The sequence below is a fragment of the Chroicocephalus ridibundus genome, chromosome 2 (genome assembly GCF_963924245.1).
Source record: "Chroicocephalus ridibundus chromosome 2, bChrRid1.1, whole genome shotgun sequence".
Taxonomy (NCBI): Eukaryota; Metazoa; Chordata; class Aves; order Charadriiformes; family Laridae; genus Chroicocephalus; species Chroicocephalus ridibundus.
In genome coordinates, this window is record NC_086285.1 from 91,295,917 (window position 1) to 91,323,823 (window position 27,907).

General features: G+C 42.6%; 1 protein-coding gene across 1 annotated transcript; it reads left to right on the plus strand.

Moving 5' to 3' along the window:
* The first annotated feature begins 1,748 nt into the window (after positions 1-1,748).
* Positions 1,749-27,206, plus strand: LOC134511739 (carboxymethylenebutenolidase homolog). The gene is made up of 6 exons (XM_063326171.1): positions 1,749-2,835; positions 21,946-22,159; positions 22,769-22,876; positions 24,735-24,877; positions 25,295-25,386; positions 27,027-27,206. The coding sequence occupies exons 2-6, from the start codon at positions 21,954-21,956 to the stop codon at positions 27,204-27,206; spliced, it is 729 nt and encodes a 242-aa protein (XP_063182241.1). The 5' UTR covers positions 1,749-2,835; positions 21,946-21,953.
* Positions 27,207-27,907: the final 701 nt, after the last annotated feature.

The following is a 27,907-nucleotide window of genomic DNA, read 5'->3' on the forward strand; positions in this document are numbered from 1 at the left end:
TTAGAACTTAAAAAAAAAAAAACAGTTTATTTTAAAAGTAAGCTCACTTTCTAATTGACAAATTATCCTGGCGTATTAACAAAGTGCCAGCATAGACTGAGGATATGAGAAATGCCAGTATATTCAATTTCTCTGAACAAGGAAAAATTGATGAAAAAAACCATGAAAAAAACAAGACATGGCACTTCAATTTCCAAGTATATTTGTAATTACCACTGTTTATTTCCCAAACATGTAACCATTGTTGTTACTCTGTTGTGATAAATATAAATTAAATGTCATGTAAAAAGTCTCTAAATTATCATTCACATTAAAAAGGCCATTGCATGATTAATGTGTATAATTCTCCAATTTCAGTCTTTCATGGTAGACTTTTTGAATTAGATGAAAGCTTTTGAAATAAGTCGCAATATGTTACCAGTGAATAATTTCATTCCTGTCTGTATCAATCTATTCAGCCATTTAAATTATCTATCAAGCCCTACATGTATACCATCTTCTCAGCATTTAGACAGAATTAATGCCAAAATTTTGTTTCTGTGCAGTGTTTTAGTATGGGCTACAAAATAGCTTACAGGTAAACCTGAGTTGAAGGCCAGCCAGAAAAGAAAAAAAAATAAATATTTTAAGTTAAATTAAATCTCTCTCTTTCAGCCTTCTTGGTGTTTTTGGTGAACGTATTATTAGTCCTCATCTATTTGGTAATAGGTGCTCTTCACCTAAGAAATACCCACAGCTTAAGTTGTTTTTAATTTTCAGTACAGAGGAGAATGTTAGGAGATTGTTATTCATTTCTGACTGTCATCAAGTTCACAGGCACTGAAAAAACATACTGGGAAAAAAAACTTCTGCTCCAAATAAGTTATTACCTGGATAACAGAGGAAATATGGAAATTTTTCAGGTGGAAACCAAAGACAGAAATAGATGTACCTCCAAATGACTGAAGGTCATGGCAAAAGGAAGGGCATATTTAGAGCCGGTGTGAGGATCAGAAAAAAGACAAGATTCTTTTGAACATGGTTTTATTTTGGGAAAATATTTTGGTTTTGTAACATTTAAATGCTTAGAAAAATATATGGTAATTTTTTCAAAAGTTCTCTTAAGAGAATACACAATAAATATTGCAAAATTGAAACTATCCAGCATTTGTACTATGACATTTCCATCTTTTCTCCCATTTTAAAATTACTTCATGAAAATTATTCCCTTACACTTTTAGAGTTATTTTGAAAGTTGGGAGCATTGAAAAAGCCAAACAGCAAAAGTTAATGCTTTTCAGTTTTTCTTTAGCTGAATATTTCAAAATGTATTTATTTTCTTAACCAGTTGCTTGGTTTTTTTCAGCGCTGTCCTAGTTTTTTTCCTCAACTGTCTGCCTGACTCTCACCACAAAAGTGGTTCCGCTGGTTATGAACAGCAAGTTACAGAAATGTGGAAAACATAATGGATTCTCTTAAGGAAAACCAAGCGGATGCCAGCTTATCTTAAAAAATCAGGCAGTATTTGGGGTGAACATGTATCTGGTTCCTAAAGAACTGATGCACCACCACTATGGAGGCCTAGAACTTCAAGCGTTGGAACAGCCTGCCCAGGGAAGAATCATCATCCCTGGAAGTATTTAAAAGACGGGCAGAGATGATGCTTAGCCGATGGTTTTTGTCAGTGTTAGGTTGATGGTTGGACTTGATGATCGGAAAAGTTTCTTCCAACCTAGACAATTCTATGATTCTATGATTCCATGGCAAGAGAGAAGCTGTTAGAGCAGGCACTCTGGTATACAGCACAAAGTATGGCCTACAGAAAAATTAGACTGGCATAACCAGAAAGCACAAAGGTCTGCGGGCTACAAATCACATGGTAAAAGGCACTGCCACCCTGGATCTTCCCTGTGAGCCACAGGGCCTTTGGAGGACGTGCTCCCTGGTGACTGGCCATTTTTCCACCACATCTCATATGGCTGCCCCTAACTAGCAGGCAGCTGCTGCTGTGCCAGTGGGTTCCTGGCTCAGAGACAGAGAGAAGTAGTCTCAAAAGCACTGCGTATGCAATAATGTTTACTGCTGGATCGGGAGGACGGCCCAGGCCGTTGGATTGATGCGAGATACTGACTCTGAAGCCTCGGTATTGACCGACGCGTTTCCTTTCAGCTGGTGTTTGCTTCTTATCGAACCTAGGCTAGGATTAGGAGCTACCTGACAAATCAAACTTCCTGAATGAAAATGTGACTTGTGATTCATGTTTTGCACACTTGCTGTATGCTATAAATGGTGTAGCAGTACTGCACCAGACATACATCTAGGGATGGACATAATGGCTCAGCACCATCAGAGACAGCCATGATATAGGCTCCAGATCTGCTTATTTTAGAAAATATTCCTGAGGAGGTGCTTGGCTACGCACCAGGGTTTGTTCTATGGATTATTAATGTTTCAACCAGGAAAGAAACTATGTCTGCTACCGTTTTCGGTGAAAGGTGAGGTTCCGCTAGAGTGTAAAAAACCTAGTCTAAAATGATATTACAGGAGAAATCGCTGTTGAATAGGTTTGACTGAGAAGAAAATCAAGACTGTTTCTCTATGTCTAGATTTCAAGAAGCTAGGTAATATTTGTCTGATCGACGCATATCCATTTCCACGCATTAAAGAAATATTTGCAGAACTTCACAACTCTTCTCAAGATCTGCAGAAGGTCATCACTAAGTTACATTGCTGAAATGCAGCAGGGATCTTTTCACATATATTCGTTGCATGGATTTTCCGTTTAAAACATAGGCCCTATCAACTTGGTGAGATCCCACTGTCACACCGAGAGTGGAGCCGATGGCCATTAACCAGGTAGGTGTTAACCTACCTGGGATTCAGAGCTCTGTAGCTGCTGTTGCTCAGTGAAGGACTCCTGGGTTCAAAACAAAAAAAAAAGGGCTGTATTTGTCTTCCAGAATATCCTGTGCCTAATAACTGTGGTATCATTTGAGACATATGGTTCTTTACCTAAAACACTTCCATCAACCTCAAGTGAACCTTTTAGGTAGTTAGATGGTGTCATTAGATTAGAGTGATTTTTTAATTTTTTTTCTTCACAGTTCTTGTTCTCCTTGGTAATAGAGGGTGTTGTGTGAAACACATTACCGTTGTTAAGTGACTGCTTGTAAGTTCTTCTGAGGACATGTTGGTTCTCATGTCTTCAAACATCTGTGAAAATATCCTTACAGATCCCAGCAGTTAGGGACTATCCTCTGTATTTAGCAGGAACGATATTATTTTGCCAGAAACCTTTTTCTTGACCTTCCAGATCTTATTGGAGGTTAGAACTGCCAACCAAATTAAATTGAACTCCTCAGGGCAGGGTTCAGTTCTATTTCATTTAAAACTGTGAGCATTGCCAACAAGAAAACATGTCTATTGTGGAGAATGATCCACGTAGTCACTACAGATACTTTCTACAACGACACCTATGTTACTGCCTCTGCTTCTCATGCACTGACTAGGAGGGAAATACAGAAGGGTTTAGATTTCTAATGAATTGTTATTTTTTCTCAAACATTTTCAGCAACAGGAAAAAGTATGGGTGTTGTCTTGGCAGAGAAAAGTGAGCTATGGTCTAAAGATCAGAGTTGTTATGGGTTGATCAGAGTCGATGACCTCTGTTTTATGAGGTTTATGAGGTCTGATTTCTGTAGTAACTTTCACTTCACTGTAGCTTGCACACTGAGAATCTGGGCATAAACCCCAGATTTGCTTGTTTCCCTATGGCAATAATGCATTTGCTGGGTGTACAGACTTTACTGTAGGATCAGGGAGTACTGTTAAGAAACCACTTAATGCTTTTGATGTCTAACAGGAAGAGCGAAATGCTTGGCTCAGTGAAATAGATTTTCGGTTCGGTGACTGACATGGAACATCAAACACATTTACTACTCAGAAGCTATATTGTCTTGGCTCTTCTTTGTGAATCAGTTAAATGTTTTGTTTTACTTGTTTTTCAATGTAGTCATGATGTCAGATGGGCCTCTGCCAGGGCCTCAGTCTAGCTAAAGGTGCTAAAGAAAGAGTCATCTCACAAGGATGATGATACACAGAGAAATGGCAGTGCATGGTATTTGTTTCTCATGACTTTGTTCTCAGAGGGTCTGAAGAGTATCTGAGCATCTGATATGAGGGGGGAAGGGGAGATAACTGGGCCTGTCAGGAATAAATCCAAGGGAGGCATGCCAGGGCTTGAAGGATGGTTGACTAGCGAGGACTCTCACTCTGCCATTTCATTTGAGAGAAGGGACAGATGTTTAGAAATCATGGAAGCACCCGAGAGGGGTCTGGTGGGAAATGGGGCCCACACTCACAAAAAGGTGCTGGAGTCATTGGCACATCTGAAGTGCATCTATACCAATGCACACAGTATGCGCAACAAACAGGGGGAGCTTGAAGCCAAGATGCACCAGGAAAACTATGACATAGTGGCTATCACAGAAACGTGGTGGGATGCCTCACACGACTGGAGTGCCACAATCGATGGCTACAAGCTCTTCAGGAGGGACAGACAGGAAAGGAGAGGCGGAGGAGTGGCCCTGTATATTAGAGAATGCTATGAGAGCTCAGAAATCAAGTATACTGATGATGGGGTGGAGAGTGTTTGGATTAGGTTAAGGGCCGATAAAGCTGATATCGCTGTGGGAATCTGCCATAGACATCCCAACCAAAGCAGTGAGGCGGATGAAGCTTTCTATAAGCAGCTGGGGGAAATCTCGCGATCACTTGCCGTTGTTCTTGTGGGGGACTTTAACCTCCTGGATATCTGCTGGCAATACAACACAGCAGAGAGGGAACAATCCAGGAAGTTCCTGGAATGTGTGGAAGATAACTTCCTCACACAGCTGGTAAGTGAGCTGACAAGGGAAGGTGCCCTCCTGGACCTGCTTCTTGTGAACAGGGAAGAACTTGTGGGGGAAGTAAAGGTTGGTGGCCGTCTAGGGCACAGTGATCATGAGATGATCGAATTTCTGATTCTTGGGGAAACAAGGAGAGGGGTTAGTAAAACTGCCACCTTAGACTTCCGGAGGGCAAATTTTGACCTGTTCAGAAGACTGCTGGACAAAATCCCTTGGGAGGCTGCCCTGAAGGATATAGGAGCCCAGGAAGGCTGGACATACTTCAAGAGAGAAGTCTTAAAGGTACAGGAGGAGACTGTCCCTGTGTGCCGAAAAACAAGTAGGCGGGGAAGGAGACCAGCCTGGCTAAATAAGGACCTTTGGCTGGACCTCAAGAACAAAAGGAGAGTCTATGACCTCTGGAAGAGGGGGCAGGTCTCTCATGAAGACTATAAGGATATAGTGAAGCTATGCAGGGAGAAAATTAGGAGAGCCAAAGCGCAGCTAGAGCTCAACCTAGCTACAGCTGTTAAGGATAACAAAAATGTTTCTATAAATTCATTAACCACAAAAGGAGGATTAGGGAAAATCTCCCTCCCTTACTGGATGCAGAGGGAAACATAGTCACAAAGGATGAGGAAAAGGCTGAGGTGCTCAATGCCTACTTTGCCTCAGTCTTTAGGGGAACTAAAGGGAACTAGCTGTTCCCTGGGCACCCAGCCTCGTGAGCTAGGAGACAGGGAGGGGAAGCTGAACGAGGTCATCACAATTAAAGAGGAAGTGATCTGTGACCTGCTACGATGCTTGGATGCGCACAAGTCTATGGGACCGGATGGGTTACATCCAAGAGTGCTGAAAGAGTTGGCAGACGTGCTCGCCGAGCCACTTTCCATGATCTGCCTGAAGTCATGGCTAACTGGGGAGGTCCCAATGGACTGGAGGGTAGCAAATGTAGCACCCATCTACAAAAAAGGCAGAAAGGAGGATCTGGGAAACTACAGGCCTGTCAGTCTGACCTCGGTAGCAGGGAAGGTCATGGAGCAGATCATCTTGAGTGCCATTACAACTCATATAATGGGCAAGCAGGGAATCAGGCCTAGTCAGCATGGGTTTATGAAAGGCAGGTCCTGCCTGACGAACCAGATCTCCTTCTATGACAAGATGACTCGATTATTGGATAAGGGAAAGGCTGTGGACATTGTCCACCTAGACTTTCGAAAAGCATTTGACACTGTCCCCCATAGAATTCTCATGGAAAAACTGGCGGCTCATGGCCTGGATGAGCATACGATCTGCTGGATCAAGCACTGTCTGGATGGGCGGTCCCAAAGAGTGGTGGTCAGTGGAGTTAAATCCAGCTGGCGGCCGGTCACAAGTGGTGTCCCTCAGGGCTCAGCGTTGGGACCATTTCTGTTTAATATCTTTATTGATGACCTTGATAAGGACATAGAGTGTATCATCAGCAAGTTTGCAGATGACACGAAGCTAAGCAGGAGTGTTGATCTACATGAGGATAGGGAGGCTCTACAGAGAGACTTGGATAGATTGGACCAATGGGCCAACACTAACAGTATGAGCTTCAACAAGGCCAAGTGCCAGGTCCTGCACTTGGGCCACAACAACCCCATGCATCGCTACAGGCTTGGGGAAGTGTGGCTGGAGAGCTGCCTGGCAGAAAGGGACCTGGGGGTTCTAATTGACAAGCGGCTGAACATGAGCCAGCAGTGTGCCCAGGTGGCCAAGAGGGCCAATGGCATCCTGGCTTGTATTAGAAACAGTGTGACCAGCAGAAGGAGGGAGGTGATTGTCCCCCTGTACTCAGCACTGGTGAGGCCACACCTTGAGTATTGTGTCCAGTTTTGGGCACCTCAATACGAGAGAGATATCGAGGTGCTGGAGCGAGTGCAGAGGAGGGCAACGAAGCTGGTGAAGGGCCTGCAGAATAAATCTTATGAGGAGTGATTGAAGGAGCTGGGACTGTTTAGTTTGAGGAAGAGGAGGCTGAGGGGAGACCTCATCGCTCTCTACAACTACTTGAAAGGACATTGTAGAGAGGTTGGTGCTGGTCTCTTCTCACAGGTAATTAGTGACAGAACAAGAGGGAATGGGTTCAAGCTGCAGCAGGGTAGGTTTAGGCTGGACATGAGGAAAAAATTCTTCACAGAAAGAGTGGTTAGACACTGGAATAGGCTGCCCAGGGAGGTGGTGGAGTCACCATCCCTGGATGTGTTTAAGACTCGTTTAGATGTGGTGTTAAGGGATATGGTGTAGGGGAGAACTTTGTAGAGTGGGGCTGATGGTTGGACTCGATGATCCCAAGGGTCTTTTCCAACCTAAATGATTCTATGATTCCATATCCTCACCTCAGCTCAGCGTCCCCATTCAGCTCTGGAGAACTAGCCTATTTGGAATCTGTCCTTTTCAAAAGAGAACCTGTGGAAAAGTCCCTGCTTCAGAAGTAAGTGTCTAGTTTATCCCTACTTCAGAAGGAAGAGTCTTCTGAGAGCCTGTATTTTCCGATTCATTATCAGCTGAGCCCTGAGAACACAAATTGCTGTCAGAAACCAAATTTTATAGTCAGGACTCTCATATTCAGGATGGCAAATGGGGTCCTCTTTAGTTTTTTTCCTCTATCTTCGAGTTTTTTCCTTTTCTCTCTTCTTGTAATAATCTTCTACCAGGAAGGAAAGCAGGGGTCTTCAAATGATTTACAGCCTCCTGAGGGGATGCACCGTCTCTACTTTTCTTACACACTCCTGGTCCCCCTGAGACAGTTCCTGATCCTGCTTGTATGGAAGAGAAGGGGAGAATTTATACAGTAAAGAGCAGGGACTTCTCTGGGAGGCCTGAACCTCACAGTCACTTAAAGGAAAGCAAAGTCTCATGGACAACTCTCTCCTCCTCCCCCAACCTCACTCCTGATGGGGGTAAGCTGAAGCTGGGCAAATGGATTTTCTCCTTCTGTATCAGAGCCCTGCCATGCAGGAGTGTGGGAAGAGTGGCCAGGAGCTGTACAGACGCAAAGCATGGTGGAAAGGATTATGGTGAATAGCATGGGCAAGATGAGTGTGGCAAATGGGGAGGGGTGTATTTGTGCAGGCGACTAGGAGGACACGGGCTAGAGAGAACAGAAGTCGTCAAGAACCGGTAATAGGGGGGAAAATGGGAAAAGGCAAGTGTCACAGCCACCCTCAAGGTGAAGTAGGAGTATTCAGGAAGCTACAGGTCAGTCAGCCTAACCCCGGTCCACAGGAATATTATGGAACGTGGGGTGAAAGGGTCTCATGGTAGCTGAGACCTGGAAACCAGGAGCAGGAGCATGGGCAGATCCAGAGAGGTGACAGAGCTCCACGGGTAACACAAGAGGGCACCTCTCCTCCAGCCCCAGGAGGTGGTCTAGAGACTTTGAGAAGAGGGTGGCAGAGGAGCAGAGGATCTCTAGGGCCTGCAGTGGGGCAGCCAGGCAGTGACCACAGTGGTATGCACCTGGCTGGGGTCATCTGGCAATTTGATGGGCCATGAAATGAGCAGCTGCAGATGCTAGAAAACCTATTGCCTGGAATGCTGCCACCTGATGAAGCCTAATACCTGAGAGCTCCCCTGCCCCCCGCCCCCCCACCCCGGCCTCAGGCATTTCCAGGTGTCTGAAGCCTTCGCCATCTGAAGCAGCATCCTGCAGAGCTGACCTGCACCTTGCCACCACTGGTGGCAACTGAACAAGTGAGTCACCAGGGGCTGCCAATCTGCTGTCCTGCCTCAGGCTGCCATATCTTCCTGTACCTTCACTAGAATAACCCCCAGATCATATCCCACGATTCCCAAACCCCCTTCAGCCAGGTCAGTCATTGCCTGTGCTCCAGCTGGGTCTGAAGGTGGTTGGGGAGAAAGATCTGAGGACTTAGCACTTCCTCCAGGAGTGCCTGGGCGATGTGCCCATGGCTCATGGTCTCTGCCTCCAGTCAGCTGCAGAAAGTGCTACAATCCTTGAGCTCCAGCGAGGAGCAGTCCCAGCTCCTGCCCCAGGGCCTGGCCCGTGTCCCTCTGTTCAGGGTGATGCGGGAAGAATTACCTTATTGATGGGGGCCCAGGTAGGGGTCACTGACACCCTCATGCCATTCAGTGAACTTTTGCTTCAAATCTAGGAAATTCCATGGAAAATGCTACCTGGGAAAATGTCCTGTCAGCAGTATCAAACAGCACAAAGCCAGGAGGAAAGAGAGGGGCTTTAGCTCCCCACTGGGAAGGAGGCAGGGGGCAGGGACAGGGGTGTGGGAGCGCTCCAACACTGACCTACCAAATGGTCTCACGCAAGGAGCCTGTTGTGTGAGCCTGGCCATAAAGGATTGGATGTAATCTGGCAGCACGTCAGCGCAGCCCTACTGAGCAGCATGTGTGTGTGAATCGATGTGTTCTCACCAGCAGCCTTTATCTTGCAATGCCAGGAGGAAGTCCAAGTAGGTCAAGAGAGAGGGGGCGCAGAGCCATTTAGTTTGTCAAAGCAATGGGGATCAGTGAATGTAGGTGAATTGGAAATCTGTACAGCAATGCGAGATTGCGCTTGGTTTTCTGTTTTAGATTTTCTTACTGCAGTCCAAAACCGCACTGTGAAAATTTATGCTTATGTTAAATATGTTGATATATTTATGTTAATATATCTTTCACGGTTATATCTGAAATGTTCCTGGACCTGCAGTATGCTCTGGATTGGCTTGTAGATTTTGGATGTAGGATCAATTCCAGATCAGCTATCATGACCAAAAAAGGGTTGAATTTAGACTGTCACTGAAAGACACATGAGAAGACAGACATTAAAGACCTTTTTCTGTTTTTGAAAACCCATATTTATAATATGCAGACCAACAAACCATTGACTAAAATGTAATTACAGTTCAGTGACTTTTCCATCTATTTTTCCGTCACACTTTTCTTACCTGCTACATTCCAGTTGCTGTGTTGATCTCTGTCAACTTCTCAAAGGTATTTACTAGTGTCCTGCACTTTATTATCACATATAATCACAGACACGCAGTAAGATTCTTTGCCTAATGATTTTCAGTTATTTAATATGACCATATTTTAATGCAAGTTGGAAGCTGAAAGATACAAATTTTCACTCACCTGGATGTCCATCCTAAATCCATTGTACTTACAAAATCATGTGTATTTAGTGTTGTGCTCCATGGGCAAATCAAAGTCCCTCCTGGAACCCAGGGAATAAAGTGACTGGGGCCTTGGGAAAGTGGTGTGCATTGTAGGACTGGGTCCTCTACTGGCTTGGCTTCTTCTTCAGCATCTCAGTCAAGCTGGAAAAAACCCATATATTTCTTGTTTTCAGAAAAAACAAATCCAGAAAAAAATGTACTTTCTTCTTTGTAAAATCTGTATTTAAGATAATTGGAGAGCCATTTAGTGCAAGAGAAAAGAAAGTTACAAGTGTGACAAGGATGTTATAATTGTTGGCTTTCAGCTGCTGTTGGGAGATCACAGAAAGAAAGAGTTCCTCAAAAATATACTGTATCTAAAGAATACAAAGAATTCCTAACTGCCTCTAAAGTCTGCAGATTCTCTGGGAGGTTTCTTCTACACGACTGCCAGCAGTTCAGCTGCCTGAAAGATGAACATAAACACATGAGAAATTACTCTGAACTGTACCCAGGTGAAACGTGCAGAATCTAGTTTGCATTTAGGGAAACCAGTTGTTTCCCAAACTTCACAAATCCTTTTTATCCCATCAAAGCATAAAACATAAACCAGGCCTTTTAACAAACTTATATTATAAAAGCATCTTGTGTGGTAATGAAGAGCCTTAATTACAAATGCCAAGGCATGAGTCTGTTGTTTAATTTCTGACTTTCTATTTGCATAATTCACAAGTTCTCTGAGGAATGTGCAGTTTCATGGCTGTTCTTCTGAGTCATGCCATATTTGCTCTCAACTCACATAATATGTGTTTGTCCCTGGGAACTCATTTAGCTCTCAGAGCTTTAAGTTTGAAAATATTAGCATTTATGTCTTTTCTCACAGGAAAGAACTTACCATGATTGTTGCATAATATACAGAAATGGCTGTGCTCAGCTGAACCATGGGTTTTAACTCTGAGGAACTGAAATGAGCTGGCTGTGATTTTTTTAAGGATAAATACGTATCATCAGAAAAATACATGTGATCGAAACTCAGTTTTGGTGCCACTTTTGAAGAAATTTCAGGAGAAGAGATCACTAGCAGGCACCAACTTCTGCTTAAAATCAGAGAGGGAGTGCTGGGATAGCTAATAGTTTACTGGTATCTGACTGGAACGAGAGGAATCAGGTTTCTGGTTCCTGTTTACGTGAAAACAGAAGTGGCTGTACAAAGGTAGGGTGTCCCAGAGAAGACAGAAGGTAAGAAGTAGCCATGTGGTTATGGCAGTCTCCACACGAATGGGCATGGTGGAGCAGTAGCCTGAATATGCATCTCTAACCTAGCATATTTATCTTAAATCTTCAATGCTATAGTGAGGGCATATGTCTTGGATAGAAAGTCCTGGGTCCTTCTTTCAGGACCAGCCTATCCAAGACTTCCTCCCACAGTGTTATTGCTACCTCCTTTATATCCAAGCTTTGTTTTTTTGTGTGAACATTCAGACAAATGCTAACCCATTAATGTCAATCTATCACTCTCTCATGAGAAAGCGTATGTGATGGCGGAGACGCACTGTGAATTTGTTCTCCGGAGAAGATGGCTAATTTCCCTCCCCCTGCTTTATCCAGATAACAAGCCCGAAGATCATCCACACCCTGGAGAATTTGTTCATTGTTTGTATCTGGGCTTATGAGAAGGTTTGCACAAGGAGAAAAGGAAACCCACTGGGGTCTGGCTTGGTAGAAGCAAGCGGTGAATTCACTCAAAAAAAATGGATCTTGGCTCCCCGAGCAAACCTACGAGCAAGCTGGGAGATCTGAGGAAGCTAATAAGTTGTGGTACAGGCTGTTGGTCTCTTTGAAGAGAGGCAGGTGACTGGGGTTTTGATTCCAGCTTGCTGGGGAAGGGTTTCAGGTTTGGGTTGATTTTTTCCTCCTGAACCAGAAGAACAGGCTGTAATGAACAGCCAAGCTTCGTCTGAGGTCTGAGCTGCAGCTCAAGACAGGGCTCTGGAAGGGGCCTGACTTACAGGAGCTGCTGTGTCAAGTACAGACAGACAGGCTCCATAGCTTTCTGGGAAAAAAAAAAGTGAAAATCAAAACACCTGAGAGAGGAACCTTGCAAAGGATTGCATAAGGTGGCCCTAAGCTTTTTGCCTTGCCTTGCCTTGCCACAATGGGCCCCCTCATTGTGGGTCTATCAGGTACCTGAGATCCATTTGTTTCAGACCAGAAGGAAGCAGTATGCTGGAAATTGTCTTGACTGGAGGTGGTAATATCATCTCTGTAACAGCAAATCTGCTAAGTTTAGTGCCTAAGCTCATGCTTTTATCCTTGCTGAAATCTCCAGTTTGAAACTCGCAGCTCACAAATGAGCTATGGAAGAGCAAGCCTGGGAGTATCCCCTGTTGTCAGAGCTGCTACAGCACAAATAGTCCTTACAAATGTTTTAACTGTCCAGTGGGCAGGGGCAGATGATGACCAGGTGGGCAGGGGGAAACAACCTCTTCCACATGATGCCAGACGCAGCAGACGTCCTCTCTGAACCGGAGAGGGCGGCCAGTGACTGCAGTCTGGCTGGTCGTCCTGGCCCAAGCATTCCCTTCCACACGTAATGCCCGTAATGCCCATGGGGCAGCCCAGGGCCAGGAGACACGTGGTGGGATGGCCCCTTCCCTGCCTGGACCCTTTCTCCTGAGATCCTCCCTTATGTGTTTGCTCCAGTATATCCTCAGGGGCTCCAAGAAATGGATTTCGTTAAACTGGCACAGACTGTGGGGTAGGCACACTCACTCCCAGCACAGACTCAACCATTTGCAGGATTACACTGAAATGTAATTTTTTTCTGCTAGGCCAAAGTTCATTATGTTGCTTTAGAAAAAGGGTAAAAACAGGTGCTTTCTGCAAACATATTTAATAAAGTACCTTGATTTCTCTGAATCGATTTATGTATGGTAATTACCTTGTAATATAATTAGACGCTCTTATATTTACTTTCCTTAAACTTGCTGCTTTGATGTTGCACTTGAGCATCTGTATTGCTTTGTGGGACACAGTCCAGAGCTGCCTGGATCCAGTCCAAGATTACTAATGCATAGACATGTTTGCAAAACAGGACTTTTAAAGTTGAGCAAACATGGGAAGAAGAAGGGTTTTTTTCTGGCACTCTGTTTAAAATTTTGGAGTTTAAAACACTGATTGAATACAGTCATTTTTGCCAGAACTGTTCAATAATCAGTGATAGTAGCAAACATCTCCCCTTTTTCCAACTAGGAAAAAAACCCTAAATGTTCATCTAGAAGATGTATAGTCTATGGGGGTAACATATCTAAATGGAAATTTTGGGATCCTCTTGGCTTTAAATAGGATCTCTTGGAAAACCTCTCAGGCAAGTCAAACTGCTCAAGTGCACGCTTGGAGTTTACAGTGGAGAAGTCAGACTTCTACTCCTGAAAATTGCCTCTTCTGAAAAGTGGGGTAAATTCTACTGGCACAAGGTGCAGCTTTTTGTCCAAGGCAACTTATTTGTACTAAAGAAGGAAATTGTGTTTATATCTTAGTGTAAACACAGCCTTATTTACAAGCAAAGAAAATGTCCCACTTCCAGCTAATTAACCCAAGAAAGTTCCTGAAATATAACATAAGCATTAGTTTTGTCTAAGGAGACAACTCATACCAAGAAAAGTAAATTAAAAAAAAAAAGAAAATAAAAAGAAAAGGAAAAAATACTTGTGTCATGGAACAAATGAAATATATGGATTTTTAAATCACTGTTTTATGGAGAAAACTCTGCATACAAAATTCAGCTTTCATAAATATATGGAATAATTCATCCTTGAAGGTAATACTCTGAAAGGTGGATAACTGCAAAGAAAAATACTTTATAGGCATTTATAAATGACATTTTTTGTAGTTTTAGAGAAGAAGACAAAATATTTGGTAATACAAAATAATAGACATATTCTTAAATCATGCAAAAATAGATGTTCAGGTTTTTAGATTAGGAAATCAGCCCTTAATCCATGTAATTATCCAAGTAATCTTAATGCTATTGTCTTGCTCATGTGTCTATTTACAGCGTTCAGTGCAAAAATGATGATGCCTCTGATCTTGAGTACCTATTCTTAAGTCACGGCTCCAAAACTTTTCAGTTTTCCCTATATCTTGCTATTAATATTCATTATTATTTGTAATATTTGAAATCATGTGCCTTGTACTGAAATTACAATAAAAGGTTTTTTTTTTTATAAATTATGAACTACTGAATAAGAAACACCTGGACAGTGTTAGGTAATTTTAATACGCCTCTTTGCATGTCATCCACAATACTAAAATAGTTTTTCTGTTATCACTTTGGCATAATTAAAATTATACTCCACCCTTTTTCTATAAAGTTCACAAAACACACCCTCTGAAACCCCACAAGCTCTTTCGGCAAAAATAGGAAATCTGAGACTAAACATTCACGTTTTAGGTAAAAATTAATCCAAACCAGACAGGAGAAACCTAGAAGCTGTTGAGTCAACCAGTTCTACACGCCAAGAGGCAAATTAGCAACACGCCTATTTAAAATAATTTTTTGCAAATCATCCTTCTGTCCCTGGGTCAGAGCCATACTTTGGATTTTAGGGAGAAAAGGAGTTGTGTGCTCTAAGAGCCGACCCTGGCCTACCTAAAAGAAAAGCAGGACACTCAGGAGGACGTTAAAAGGGACAACCAGAAACCAGTTGACACTGGTGGCTTCAAATAACTTAGAGAAATGGAGCAGAGTGGAAAGCCAGGAAAGGGAGTGGATACAAAGGGGAGACGGACAAAGGGGAGAGATGATGACAGATGCGGTCTATTAATTTTTAGCAGCAAATAAAAAGGCAGGGGAGTGGGAGCATGGCGAGAGATGCAAAGATTAATAGCAAAGAAGCAGCCATGGCCCTGGCCTGGGTCCGGGTGCCCTGTGAGGAATGGCAGGTGCTCTGCTGGGTGCAGGGAATGCAGCCGTGCCTGCCAGCGCCACGCCAGATGAAGCAGATAAGGTCACTCCACGCAGGAGAGACTTTGAAGCCTTTCTTCTTAGACACATGGGAAAGCATGGGAAAGAGCGGGGATACGGCTCACTACTAACCTAATCACAGAATTCCTGGAGATTTTTTTTAATGCTCCAGCCAAAGGCAGCCATGAACTCCAGACTGCCACGCCAGGTACATGGTAAAGAACAAGATGGTAAGTGTGAGACTAGTTTTCACCAATGACAGTGAAAGTATCTGTACATGTAAGCTTCCCGCCAAGCCTTGATTTGCAATAACAAGAGCTGGCCCAATTTCCAAGTGTTTTTATTCAAACACTGACTAGAGACTGAAGACAGAAACCTGGAAAACGAAACCAAATTTGTTAAACTATATTTCTTCCCTCCCAAGCGATGACTCAGTAGATAAGTTTAGGAGTGCAGCCTTTTACTGGATGGAGGGAGAGGAATCGGAATAACATGCAGAAACAAAAGCTGCAAACCCAGCTCCAAATTACAAGCCCATGAACTAGGCCCTCTCTTTTCAGTGAAGTTGTGTGAGAAGGACTAGCTATGCGCGCCTCCTGTAGCCACCCAAGTCCCAAAGGATGCCTCAGGGCAGGTGCTGGGTACGGAGCCCTCACTGCCATTACAGCTGGCCCCGCAGAGCTGAGCTGTTCTGGCCCCGTGCCACCATGCCTCTCCGCTAACCCTTCCTGAGAGCCCCTCCACCGTGTCCTCGCAAGGTGCCCACAGCGGTGGTAACCCCTCAACAAGGCTGCTATCGACAGCAAGACCTGCACAAGAGGAAAGGGGAGCCTCACCATCCCTCTTGTCTCCTCTGCAGCTTCTCGGGGGCAAGCAGAGCATCAGTCATCTCAGGTGCTTTAAGCAGGTTTTCCACAACATAAATATAACATTTGTAATGATATCAGCTTTCTGACAAGTCTGTTGCTAACAGCAGCGCTCCAAATACTGTACCAGGTGATAGTAAATAGGCCACGTTTAAGCCTGTCCAGTGGTCTCTCCATTGGATTCTTTCACTTCTGCACTAGATGCCAGCAGAGTACTTGGCTTTCTGGGTTTTTATCTGTCAGTAGTTGTCTGGGAGAGAATACCTTTCTATTTTGCCTCGGGACAGCACTCTTGCATGTCCTAGGATCTTGTTTCTTATGTTAACATACAGATGAAAACGCAGCCAACAGCTGTGCGGATTTACTTTGGGGTTTTATTCCACGCCCATTTCTATAAAACCAGGAAGAGCAATTGGAGGAGCATTGGTGCAAACCTTCAGGGAAAAAAACCCAACAAACCCAAACAAATACCAGCTGTGTGTTTCAGGTGAAGGAGAAATTTGACCACTGTGTGTTTGAACAAAAGAATCTGTTGTGCTCATTCCAACCCTTGTCTGTCTTCTTCTTCTTTTTTTTTTTTTTTTTGAAAACCCTAAAAATAGAGATATTCACAGTGGGTTTAAAAAAAAAAAAGTATGATTTGCTTGAAACTGTAGGAAATGCATGGGTGCAATGAACTCCAGAATCCTGAGTCCATTACAGAGGGCATTATATCTTACAGGGAAAGAGACAGACTCTTCAAGTATGGGAGATCTAAATGATTTAGAGTTTGCAGGTCAAACATAACCACGGTGTGCAGGCAAAGACTTGCATTACAGCAGAGTGAGTCCTTTGCTCTCCTTTCACCCTAACCACCCCCAATTAGAGATGCTGGGCATGAAGACAGGATTTACAGTGGTGAGATGCATGTGGGATCAGATGTCTGCTCCTGCTGGCCCAATCTGTTCCACAAGGGACCACAGCTTGGACAGACTCATGTTCTGGTGGGCAAGGTAGCAAGACTCTACTTCAGTCTTGTAGATCTGAGTACAGCATGCCCACCTAGGTCAGGTAAGACAAGCTCAACCAAGATGCCATTAATAACAAAGCATCAACTGTATCTTTTCAGTGAAGACTCCCCACTCCCTCCCTTGCAACACAAGCAATCTTTTTAATGGTTTCTTATACAAACCTGATGCGCAAAGCTACTGACAGGTATGACAGGACAAACACCTTCTGTCTGGTCATGACAAACCTTAATTTTAAGTTTCGTGTAGCTCCCACAGCACACAGATGTGGGACTGATCTTGCCTGAGTGATGATGCACTCAGCGCAGCAACCTACACCTGCACTAGGTGGGTAGGCTGCCATTAAACTCCGTGATCAGCAGAACTGGTGGCATCTAGGGAACTATTCATTTCACTCTAAAGAAGACACCTAAACCCTGATGACAACTGTGGGAGTGTAGACACCTTGCTGACATGTAGCTGTCCTCACTGTAGATGTCTGAAGTTTGGTGAACTGAATCCAGCCATCACCTGTATTAAATAGTTCTCAGATTACACAGTGGTCACTACCACTCAGAGTACTGCTGAGGATCTACAGAGTGACTGTGGGACTTGTCTGTCATATACACTTAGGATCAAAATTTCTTTCTTGATCTTTGACTTCAAAAGACATTGTCATTTTCTTTGAGCTCTTTTGTCTCTCTTGTTCCTCCTCCCCGACACGCACACACACACACAAACCACCTGCACACACAGAGAAAATTAAAGCTACAGTAGACATCAGCCTGAGGGCTAAGCTAATGTTCCTTGCATACAAGGCCATTATGGAAATAGGAATGGAAAGTTTCAATGAGCCACCATCAATAACAACCAGTTCAGACTCAAATGTTTCTAACTTGTCGAAAGCAAGTCTAATCAAAAATAACCTGAAACACTTTTGGACTTGTTGGGAATACTTGTGGGTGTGGCTGTAATGTTTGATTTGCGTGCTAGGGAGACTTCCGTAATTTTTCTATGCTGCAAGTTTTCCAGGACAGATTCATCTTAATTCGGTACAAATCCCACTAAAGACATTTATTATGGACAATAAAAGTGCATGAATATACTATAAGAAAAGGCACCTCTGAATTTGACAATGCATCAGCAAATGCACCACTGATGCTAAATGTCTCGGCTATAAATGCTGAGGTCTAAAGATTCTGCAGTGTCTTAAGTGGCTCCATCACACACATCATTTGCTTTGTAGTATACAGGTCTGGAACGGAAATTTTCCCAGAAAACGGAAGTGTGCTGATAATAAGACTCAGCAGCCTTGTTTCAACTTCTCTATATTATTTTGTTAGGAATTACACATATTTAGAGAGATGGAAAAAAAAATGCAGTATAGCTTTCGGGTGCATCTTGCTCTCTAAACTCCTGAAATAATAAATAAATAAAAGGTAGAGTAAAAGGCAACTGATGTGGAGCCTGCTGCACCCTGCCTCGCCGCATGATCTGTCCCCACCCCTTTCGTTCGGGATGACTCCTGTGCTAAGCCTCTCCTCCTCACCTCCCAATCCCAAAGGCTGCAGAAGAGTTGAAGAGCACCTGGAAACTGGATGGGCAGCAGCAGGAGCAAAGCTGTCAGCAGAACTGGTTTTCTTCTTTTTGTTTTTAGAGAAATCTCGCTGGTATCCCACTGAGCAGAAGTGAGCTGGGCTAAAACAGGATCCTGTACTCCAGGTATGTGATGGCAAACTGGTCCACAAAGACTGAGTTGGCAGCAGAGAAAGCCTACTTTTAACTGTGCAGAAAGGGAGAAATCTGAAATGGCTAAGCAATTATATACAGCTCTTTGAAAAGGCACAAAACATTCAGCAAAAAACAGTCCTTTAAAGAGAGACTTTTATTTTGGTTTTAGTAAAAAAAAATGCACAAAGACAAGTATTATGGAGCAGATAAGGTGAAGATAAAGGTTGTCACCTTTGGGAAAGACTGGATTTTGTTATGAGTCCTTGCTGTAAACTGTGTCACAGCAATAGTTCTGAGGACACTGGTAACCACTTTATGTCCATCAGTAGCAAGATCACGTTAAAGGACCACAGTAATTTATTTTGCCCTTATGGCAATGAATTTCCATTCTTTTCCTCGTTTGGTCCATTGGAGCACTTACCATTGAAATTAATTATTGCTGGAGTTTAAAATGTTATCACTGGACCTAAGAAAAGGGCAGAAATGTCACATCTTGGCATTACTAGTCCAAGGTCCTGCCAAACAGCACTGCACTTTGAGATCACATGCTCATACTCCCTTTCTGAGAAGTAGGGATTATCCGTAGGACTATATTTGCCCCTGTTTTACCTGATTGATTTTAAAAGGTTTTTAGCCTCACCTTCCAAGAAGGGACTTGTTTTTTCCTACTGAAAACTAAGACTCAGCAGGATTTAACCATGTGATTTGTTGCTCTTTAAAAATGTAGTAGTTCGGGTCTGTCCTACTACTCAACTACCTACCACTGTCCTGCCACCTTTGCCTTGTGATATAAATAACTCTCCTCAGTTTTTGTGTTACTTGCACAAAAGCTGAATGGTATCAAGACATCCAAGGAAGAGCAGGACCACTGGTGAGAAGGAGAGGCTACAAGAAGGCCTTTTGTTAACGAGCAGAAGGGTGACAGCAGACTCATGGCTATCAGTCTTTTTTCCCTGTTAGCAGCGGTCAGCTTTTCCCTTGTCACTAGCTTCCCACCAGGCCCTGTGTCTCCTCTCCGCTGGAGCTCAGCGATGAGAAGCGGGGCACAAAGGTGAGATGCTGCCTGCTGGGAACCGTGCCACGGGGAAAGCGGGAAAAGGAAAAGCGTAATGGCTGAAATTGTTGGGAAGAGGGAATGAGGTGAGACAGGACAGGTAGGAAGTACCCTATCTCGTTGCTTCGCCACACCATGTTGCGTGGGACGAAGCGGGCGGGAACAAATAAAGCTTCTGACTGAACAGGATTCCATCAAAGACTTCTAAGCAGTTCAGGTGTGGCTGACTATTTACTGACGTTCTCCTCTCTGCAGCCTGGTGCCTGGAGGAGAGCCAGCTGGCTAGGCATCAATCAAGACAGGCCAAAGAAATGATTTATGGGAAGCAACCAACAGATTGGGAGTAGGCTGTTTCACAACTATTGCAAAGCTTAATGCCTCCTAAACACTACTTCCTTGAAGGGGACACCATAGGTTGTGCCCTTCTGAACAAAAGACCTTAGTGGAGCAAGATAGTGGCTGCCATCTCAGAAGCCAGTGGTGTTAGTTACCTTTGGGAGTGCCTGGGAATTCTCCAGGCAGTCTCTTGCACTTCAACAAGCTCATTTGTCCTTTGCTTGAACAGACATCTCTCAAGCATTTTCAGGCCTATAGTGGGGGGCTTAAACCAGGAGATTCTCTCCCAGGCATGTTACAACTTCCACTTTCATATAATGCCAAAACAAGGTAGGATTCAGTCCTGAAGATCAGGGTACTTTATGCTTCCTAGCACCAACCCTGTCATTCAGATGTTGAGAAAGGTGGGAGAACAATTAACAAATGTAATTGGCTCTCAGTTAACTGCACAGAGGATTACTCACGACGTGAGATCACCCACTATTGCTATTTTCGAAGCAACTTGATTCTAGCTGTAGAGCCACATTCGCCCAGTTCCTGTATCTCTACGCCACACTCTATCAGCCAGGGATTACAGCTGTAATCAAGCTCAAACTCAGTGCTGGCCCTGCCAGATCTGGTGACAGCAGCCCCAGGGTTGGGAGAGGATGAGGAAGAACAGTGTCTCTGCACTATACATTGGGAAGGGCAATCATCTTGGGTATAAGGCAGTCTAAATGCATATAGAATCAGGATGCTGTTATTGAGCCTGTGTTAATCATGCAAGCTGGGAAGTGCTGTGTAAGGCATAAGCAAGTGGTGAGTCTCTGCGGCATCGACTCTCTATTCTTCAGTCTGGTTCCAAGTGTGTCTGTATTGCCTAGGCAAAATTTCCCATTACTCAGTGAAACATAACTCTCCGCTGCTGTGGTTAATGGAGAGCTGATGAAAGTATAATTTTTCACCAGAATTTGCCTCACTTCCATGAAGACTAGATAGTTTTCTGAAGTACACGTTACAATGCAAACAGAAACAATAGGCTGATGTAGAAATGATGAAGCAGAGACAGTCATCGTGTATATGCAGGTGTGTGTATTGCATCCTCAAGGACAGTTTCAAAGTCAGTACATGGCTAGGAAATGCTACTATTAACACTGCCCTTGCAGAGTTAATTGGATTCTTTGTATAGATGCATTATAACACTACTTTTAATTACAGGGTCACATTTTACTTTTTGCACAGAGTCTATTCCAAGCCCCTGATGCAGAGAGAACAACTTTTGACTTCAATCTCTCTAGCACAGCTACTGGCTCATTGTCTGTAATTGCTATTTTTGGAGAAGGGGCAAACCCAAATACTCTCACACATTTTGAATGAGATTTGCATATTTGCTTGTTTTCTTGCAAACCCTTTCAAGGGCATATGGGCCCAAGGCATTAGAATCTAATTTACAAATCCGTACTGCAGTCCTTCACCAACTGCGCCTGATACATCAGCTCCCAGACAGCTGTGATGCTGCTAACGAAGGCTCAGGTTAGCCAGCAGGTGCCAGCACTGACAGAAGCGCTGAAAACTTTAGTTTTCTTTATCAGGTGAGTGCTGTGGTCCTTACCCATCACATAATTCAGAGAAACCAGCATGGGATTCCCCATGAAGACAGGCGTGATGGCCCCATGCCTGGGGTGAGAGTGACATCTGAAGCCATACTGCTTCACACCAGTGCAGACGGAGTGGCATGGGAGCAAAACAAATGTGACATGAGAGTCAGGACCTACATGCGCAGGTTTTTTGTAATTTTATAACTTTGCTTTTGGTATTTCTCTTCATTTTCAGCTTAATAACACAAAATGGGTTAAGAGACATTCTGCACTGGAACATTGCTTTTGCTTTTTTCTACTTTTTCCTTTCAGACAAGGATGTCAATGTTATTTGCAGAAGTTATTGAACTACTTTCTGCAGATCGTATTTGCCTTTATTTGCCCTTAATAATCTGTGTTGACTTTCTTGCTCTCTTTTTTTAGGTTTCCAAATGGCTGATCCTTTTCTATATAATACTGGAGAAAGATCTCAATATGGGTGCCTTGGACACGAAGTACAAATTGAGCACATCAAGGCATATGTTTGCAGACCATCTTTTTTCACAGACAAAGCTGTGATTGTGATTCACGATATATTTGGATGGCTGTTCCCAGACATTAGATACATAGTCGATTTGATTGCAGGTCATGGATACATGTAAGCAATTGTCTTTCCTGTCTTCCTCTTAAATGCACTGATACGTCACCAGGCCCAAAGCTAAGTGTGGCATATGGTTTCCCATACGCATAGGGCAACCACACCATTTCAGTCTGAGCGAATGAAACCTCAAAGGGACAAAGTGTTCCCACGAGGCCACCAAAGCTACTAAAATTGACCCACCAAAAATGGCTCCCTGAGCGCAAAGCCACAAGGAGAGTCACAAAGTGCCAGTGTTTGTGCTTATGTGGCAGCATGGGTGATTAAAAGATAAACATTCAGAACCAAACCTTTTGAACAGTTGCTTTATAGCTTTTATTAGCAGAGATATACAAATGTTTATGTAGAATCAGGAGGGTTACTTAATCCCCTTACTTTTGTATTAAGTATGTCTAAGGAAATAATGAGAGTTTTTATTTGTGGGGGTTTTTTTCCATAGAAAGGCATATACTTTTAGCTCTGCTGACCGCCAAACAGGATAAGTAGAATATGGTTCAGATAGTAACCATGCAGATGTGTACACTGGAGTATAAAAGACATTAGGAGACATTCAGACATCTACAGATTCTCCTGGATGTGAAAGTTGACTTGATTTCATGTTTCACACAGAACCATCTGCCCGGACTTCTTCAAGGGGACAGACCCCTGGAAAACTACTGATCACTGGGCTGACTTTGCTGACTGGATGAAAGCTCATGATCCTATGAAAGTAGACAAGTAAGATACATATTTTTACTTGAACTTTAAAGAGCATCCAGCAAACGAGGGGAATTTGTATGAAATGTTAAAAGTGGCCCCTCACAGCAGGGCAAGCTGGCTGCATGCACACAGTTGCTTATTCTAGGGCGGTTCTTCTGTGGTTCTGGGCACTGTCTTGTCCGGGATTTGGAAAGGATCACCTGCTCCATCTGTTACTCTGCTTATTGTCCCCATCTTGTTTTCCTGGGCCCTTTTCTAACCGTGTTATACTGGCCACACAGGCTCACAGCCAGTGTTTCACAGGCTCTGAAACATCCAGCACTCTCACCCACAAGTGCCGATTCTGCCTCCAGTTCCTCAAGATAAGGAGGCAAACTCTTCCACATGTTATCTGCCAGATGTCACTTGCCCATCTTGCTTTCTGCCTTGTAGATAATGATAGCTGTAGATGATATTCTCCTGAGCAGCACCAGATCAAAATTTGCCAGACTGCCCAAAACCTGATACACCTGATCAACTACACTGCTTTCCTCAACGTGAAATAGAGGGCCCGCTATCTGTAGAGCCTCGAAGTGCCTGTAACAGGGCTTCCCTGAATTATGGAAGGCATTACTGTTTCTTCAGCATCTATCACCACAGCCTAGAACTTCAGAAGATGATCATGAGGCAGTGAGACCCTATTACTCAGCTATCATCTTGTAAGCCGCAAGTATTCTTCTGAATCTTTCAAGAGGTCCCAGTGGTCCCAGTCCAAATTCAACATCTCTCAGCAAAGCTTTTGACCATATAGTTGCAGAAGCTGATACTGAAATTTTTGGAAAAGACGAATGACTAGCACCTGTAAAAAATCCTACTTCAAAGAGTAAGCAGATATGTGGGCACTGTCTTAAATAATTAAGACCTCGAGGACATGCCTATGCTGTCTTTTGAGGGTTCACCTGTAGCTGCCCTCGAGGTCAGATCCGTTGCTCTTTCAAAGCACAAGGAATCCGCCATACCCATGACTGACTTAGTGACCTTCCAAATCAACCGAATCCGAGAGAGCCCATCCAGTCACAGCGCACTCCCTGGCTACAGGCCTAGGATACCATCTCCTCCTCATGTCACTCTCATACTGCTTGTTTTGTCAGCCTAACCAAACCTGTGATGACCACACTAATATACCAAATATTTGAAAATATAGTTATTAGTGTATGCAGTCTGCATTTAAAATTCAAAAACACTCTGTAGATAATGAAAAAAGATAAAACTATTGAGACCTGAGAAGTTAGCAATTAAAAACAATTTTCATATTTTTTGCGTTATACCTCATGCAATACCTGTTTTTTTAAACATTATAGTTACTGACAATTTAATTTTGAGTAATTGCTACTTTAGCATAGTATTATTGCATATGGGTTTGGTAGGATATTTTAACAGTAGCTCATGCAACAGGAACGACATAATCAAGATAAATCTTTATATAATAGGTGGACTCTGTAGAGATAGCACAGTGAAGCTTATCTATTCCTACAGTCCATAATGCAAGATGTTGTTCTACTTGCAGATATGTTTTGCCTTTAGTTGTCCTGTCCTAGACAAAATGATTCAATTAAAAATTTGCTTATTTTGAAAACAAAGGAGCAGGTCACAATCCAGGTAAGTATTTAAGTACCTACACCTGTACTTCCCTAAACTAGGACCAGAGATGTTAACTCCCATTTAAGAACAGAAGCCACCACTCCAGCCTGAAATGTGTGTTTAAGTATTCTCTGTTTTAAATGATTGGGTATGCAGATGCAGAAAAATTAATGTGTCTCTTTTAATTTACTTCTTAAATTGTCAAGTACTGATTCTGCAATAGATTCCTTAGTTTACTTTTGTTTATATGTCTTAGGGAAGCTGATGTTGTCTTGAAGTATCTAAAGGAACAATGCGGTGCAAAGAAGATTGGTATCGTTGGGTTTTCCTGGGGTGGAATGGCAGTACATCACTTGATGCTGAAAAATCCTCAATTAACCGCTGGGGTGTCCCTCTATGGTAGTGTAGAACACATGGAATCTTACATGGACTCAAACAACTATGTGTAGTTTGTAAGTCTAGTTATTGCTTTGTAACAATTTCTGTTACAACAATACTCAACTCAAAGGTGAGTTGCAGATTTTAATTATCATTATTTCAGCAATACGCTGTCTTGGTATCAAAATTTAGGAATGGTGGAAACCAGAAAAAAATGTTTCCTCTTGCACAAAAATTTTCTAATTTTTTTTTTAGTGCTTGGAGAGTGGGGAAATATAATTTGCAAATGCCTTTTTTTCTCAATCGGAATAGAAACTGTCCTGACCTAAAAGAAGTATTTAATAAGTAAACCTAAATAGAAATTTTGTCTTTTAATTTGCCATTTGTCTTCCAAGACTGTTAATCTCACTAACAGACTGTTTCTCAAATACACTACAGGAATAATTAGGGACTCCGAAGAAAGATACAATTTACTAAATCCAACATTTTTTATTTTTGGTGAGAAAGACCACACTATTTCTTATGATCAGGTAAGTTGCAGTGGAAATTACTTTCCTTTTCCTGTAGTTCTTTTATCCTACACAGAAATCCTAGCTTGCTAGAAACCATTTTCCGATAAGAAAAATCAGACAGGCTGAATTGTTCTGCTTATATTTCAGCTTCCCCCGTATCTTGCTTAGGTTATTCAAAGCTTCTTTTTAGAGGTGAGAAATGCAGTAAAGGACAGTCATTGGTTTCTGAGTGGCTGGACAAGCAGAGTGTGAAACTGGTCAGGGAGATCCAACTGGTATGAGCCAAACATCTCAAAAACTGGGATACTGCTGCTATGGTTGAGACAACAGGTAGTTAAACCACTGAATTTTCTCCATTTGAATGGAAAAAGATAATTTCTGCCTTGTAACTGAACTTTTTGATGATACGGAACAGTGACTAATTGCTTTTGGTACAAGAAGACAAAATGAGCTGTGTCAGAAAAGTGGGTGTGAATTTTAAGTACTATGATGACAACTTGTGGACTCTGTTTTGACTCCTGGCTGCCATCTATATTCTGATATAACCCCTACCATAAGCGTTATCTGAGAGGCTGGATAAACATATGGGTAGGAAACTGGTGCCCTCTTCTGTGCATAAATTCTTTCTCTTCGGAGACAAGGGTAACATGCCACCTCTAGAATATTTTGTTGTGTAGGCGTAGGGTCTAACTGGGGAACTGGTAGTGTGCTCTGGGAATTCAGAAGCCAATATTTACTTCTGTGTTATTCAGCATGTTGATCTGTACCTCAAATATGTCTCCTGTGCACAGGAAAATGACTCCTTTACTCCCTGTCCTCTTTTTCTGGTGAGTGTCTTTTTCCCAGGGGCACATTTTCATAAATACATTTTTTCCATCGTGCGTTACACATTGAAACCATCCCTTTTTCTCCTGAAGCCTTCTCTCTGAGCTACCTGGGCAGATTGTGTAAGAAAAAAGTCCTGCATTTAAAAAAATTCTTTAATACATTGCTTTCTGCAGTGAGAAATAAAGGGTTCCGTGGAGAAAAAAAAAAGTGAACATGAAATAAATTACAGTACTGTCTCTAATCTGCACAATGGGTAGAATTAAGCTTGCAGGGGCAAAATAAGTGCTCATTCTCCTATATTTTCTGAGTTGTTAATGGAAATGAGCACAAAAATGTGTCTACACATGTATACAGGTACACAATCATATGATTAGTACTCCATGTGTAAGCATGTGTGTGCTTGCAAGAAGATTGTGCAGGAGCAGTGTCTTTTTGTCATACAGTAAAATAAAAAAACCAAAACCTGTGTTTTCTTAAACTGTTACTAAGCCTATCAAAATATTTTGGACTAGGAGTCACTGAGGGAATATGTCCTCTCAAGGTCAGAGCTTAAAATTAGGTTACAAGCCTAAGTCTCTGAATAGAAACGCACCTGTTTCTTTACGGCAATGGCGTTTACCAAACCATCTTTGCAGTAACGGTTGAGGTTCTGAGACTCATACATACTTTTAAAAAATGTTTCAGTCTTATATTTCAAAGAGGGGTTTTCTCACCTGTTAAGCAACAGAATCTGCTTCAAGTGTTACAGTTGAGAAAAGACAAAAAGGCGTTTGGCAACCTTAAAAGAAACCCCAAACCACAAGATAATGGAAAAATTCTTCCTTTTACAGATCACCTTATTGGAGGAGAAGCTGAAACAGTACTGTAGAGTGGCGTATAAAATTAAAGTTTATCCTGGACAAGTTCATGGGTTTGCACAATTGAAGCCAGAAGATATGAAACCTGAGGATAAACCTTATATTGAAGAAGCTAGAAAGGATATGATTGATTGGATCAAAACGTTTATTTGACAAAAGCATAAAGTAACACTAGGCTTCGAGATTTGTGTTTGATTTCATTTGAGAGAAGGAAATAGCCAAGGGAAAACTATCTGGTTTTGAAAATTGTCACAAACAAAAATAGAAACATTTTAATTTATAGTTCTTAATTATTTTTTACAAGATTTACGCAAGATTGTGAAATCAAAACTGGACTAAAGGACGATTAGGCATTAAAAAGTTGCTTTAATTTATCTTGATTTGTATTGCCTTCATTATTCTGCATTATGACATCAATAGTAATGATATTGTTTATCCATTTGTCTATGCTAGTGAGTATGACTTCATCTTGACTTTACCTGAGTAGTTCCAGGCTTTATTTTGGAATGATAATTGGTGGTCATAGGTGTTAACACAAAAATATCCTGGCTTTGCATACAGACTTTTTTTATTAACTACAAAGCATTTGTCTCAGATACAATGCTGTACTGAGCAGAATTTCCCATGTGTGAAACAAACATTTGGCTATGTTAAGGAGTTAGGAAGGAATGACATTAGGTGGCGACCTCCAGGTATTCCCTTGGAAACGTTAAGAAGGGGACTCCAGTAGTCCTTCATCAACGTCAAGGAAAAACATAACCAGTCCCTCCTGGCTGTGGAAGTAACCCAGGCATGAACACTGTGAAAACAGTGGGTTCATCCTCCTGGTCCAAACTGTGGTGATCAGGCACAGG

What these genes read in the sequence shown, in the direction of transcription:
- LOC134511739 (XM_063326171.1), top strand. Translation starts at nt 21,954, where the DNA reads ATGGCTGATCCTTTTCTATATAATACTGGAGAAAGATCTCAATATGGG. An exon ending in ATTGCAGGTCATGGATACAT is followed by an intron (nt 22,160 to 22,768) that starts GTAAGCAATTGT and finishes TGTTTCACACAG; the next exon opens with AACCATCTGCCCGGACTTCT. An exon ending in CGCTGGGGTGTCCCTCTATG is followed by an intron (nt 24,878 to 25,294) that starts GTAGTGTAGAAC and finishes AATACACTACAG; the next exon opens with GAATAATTAGGGACTCCGAA.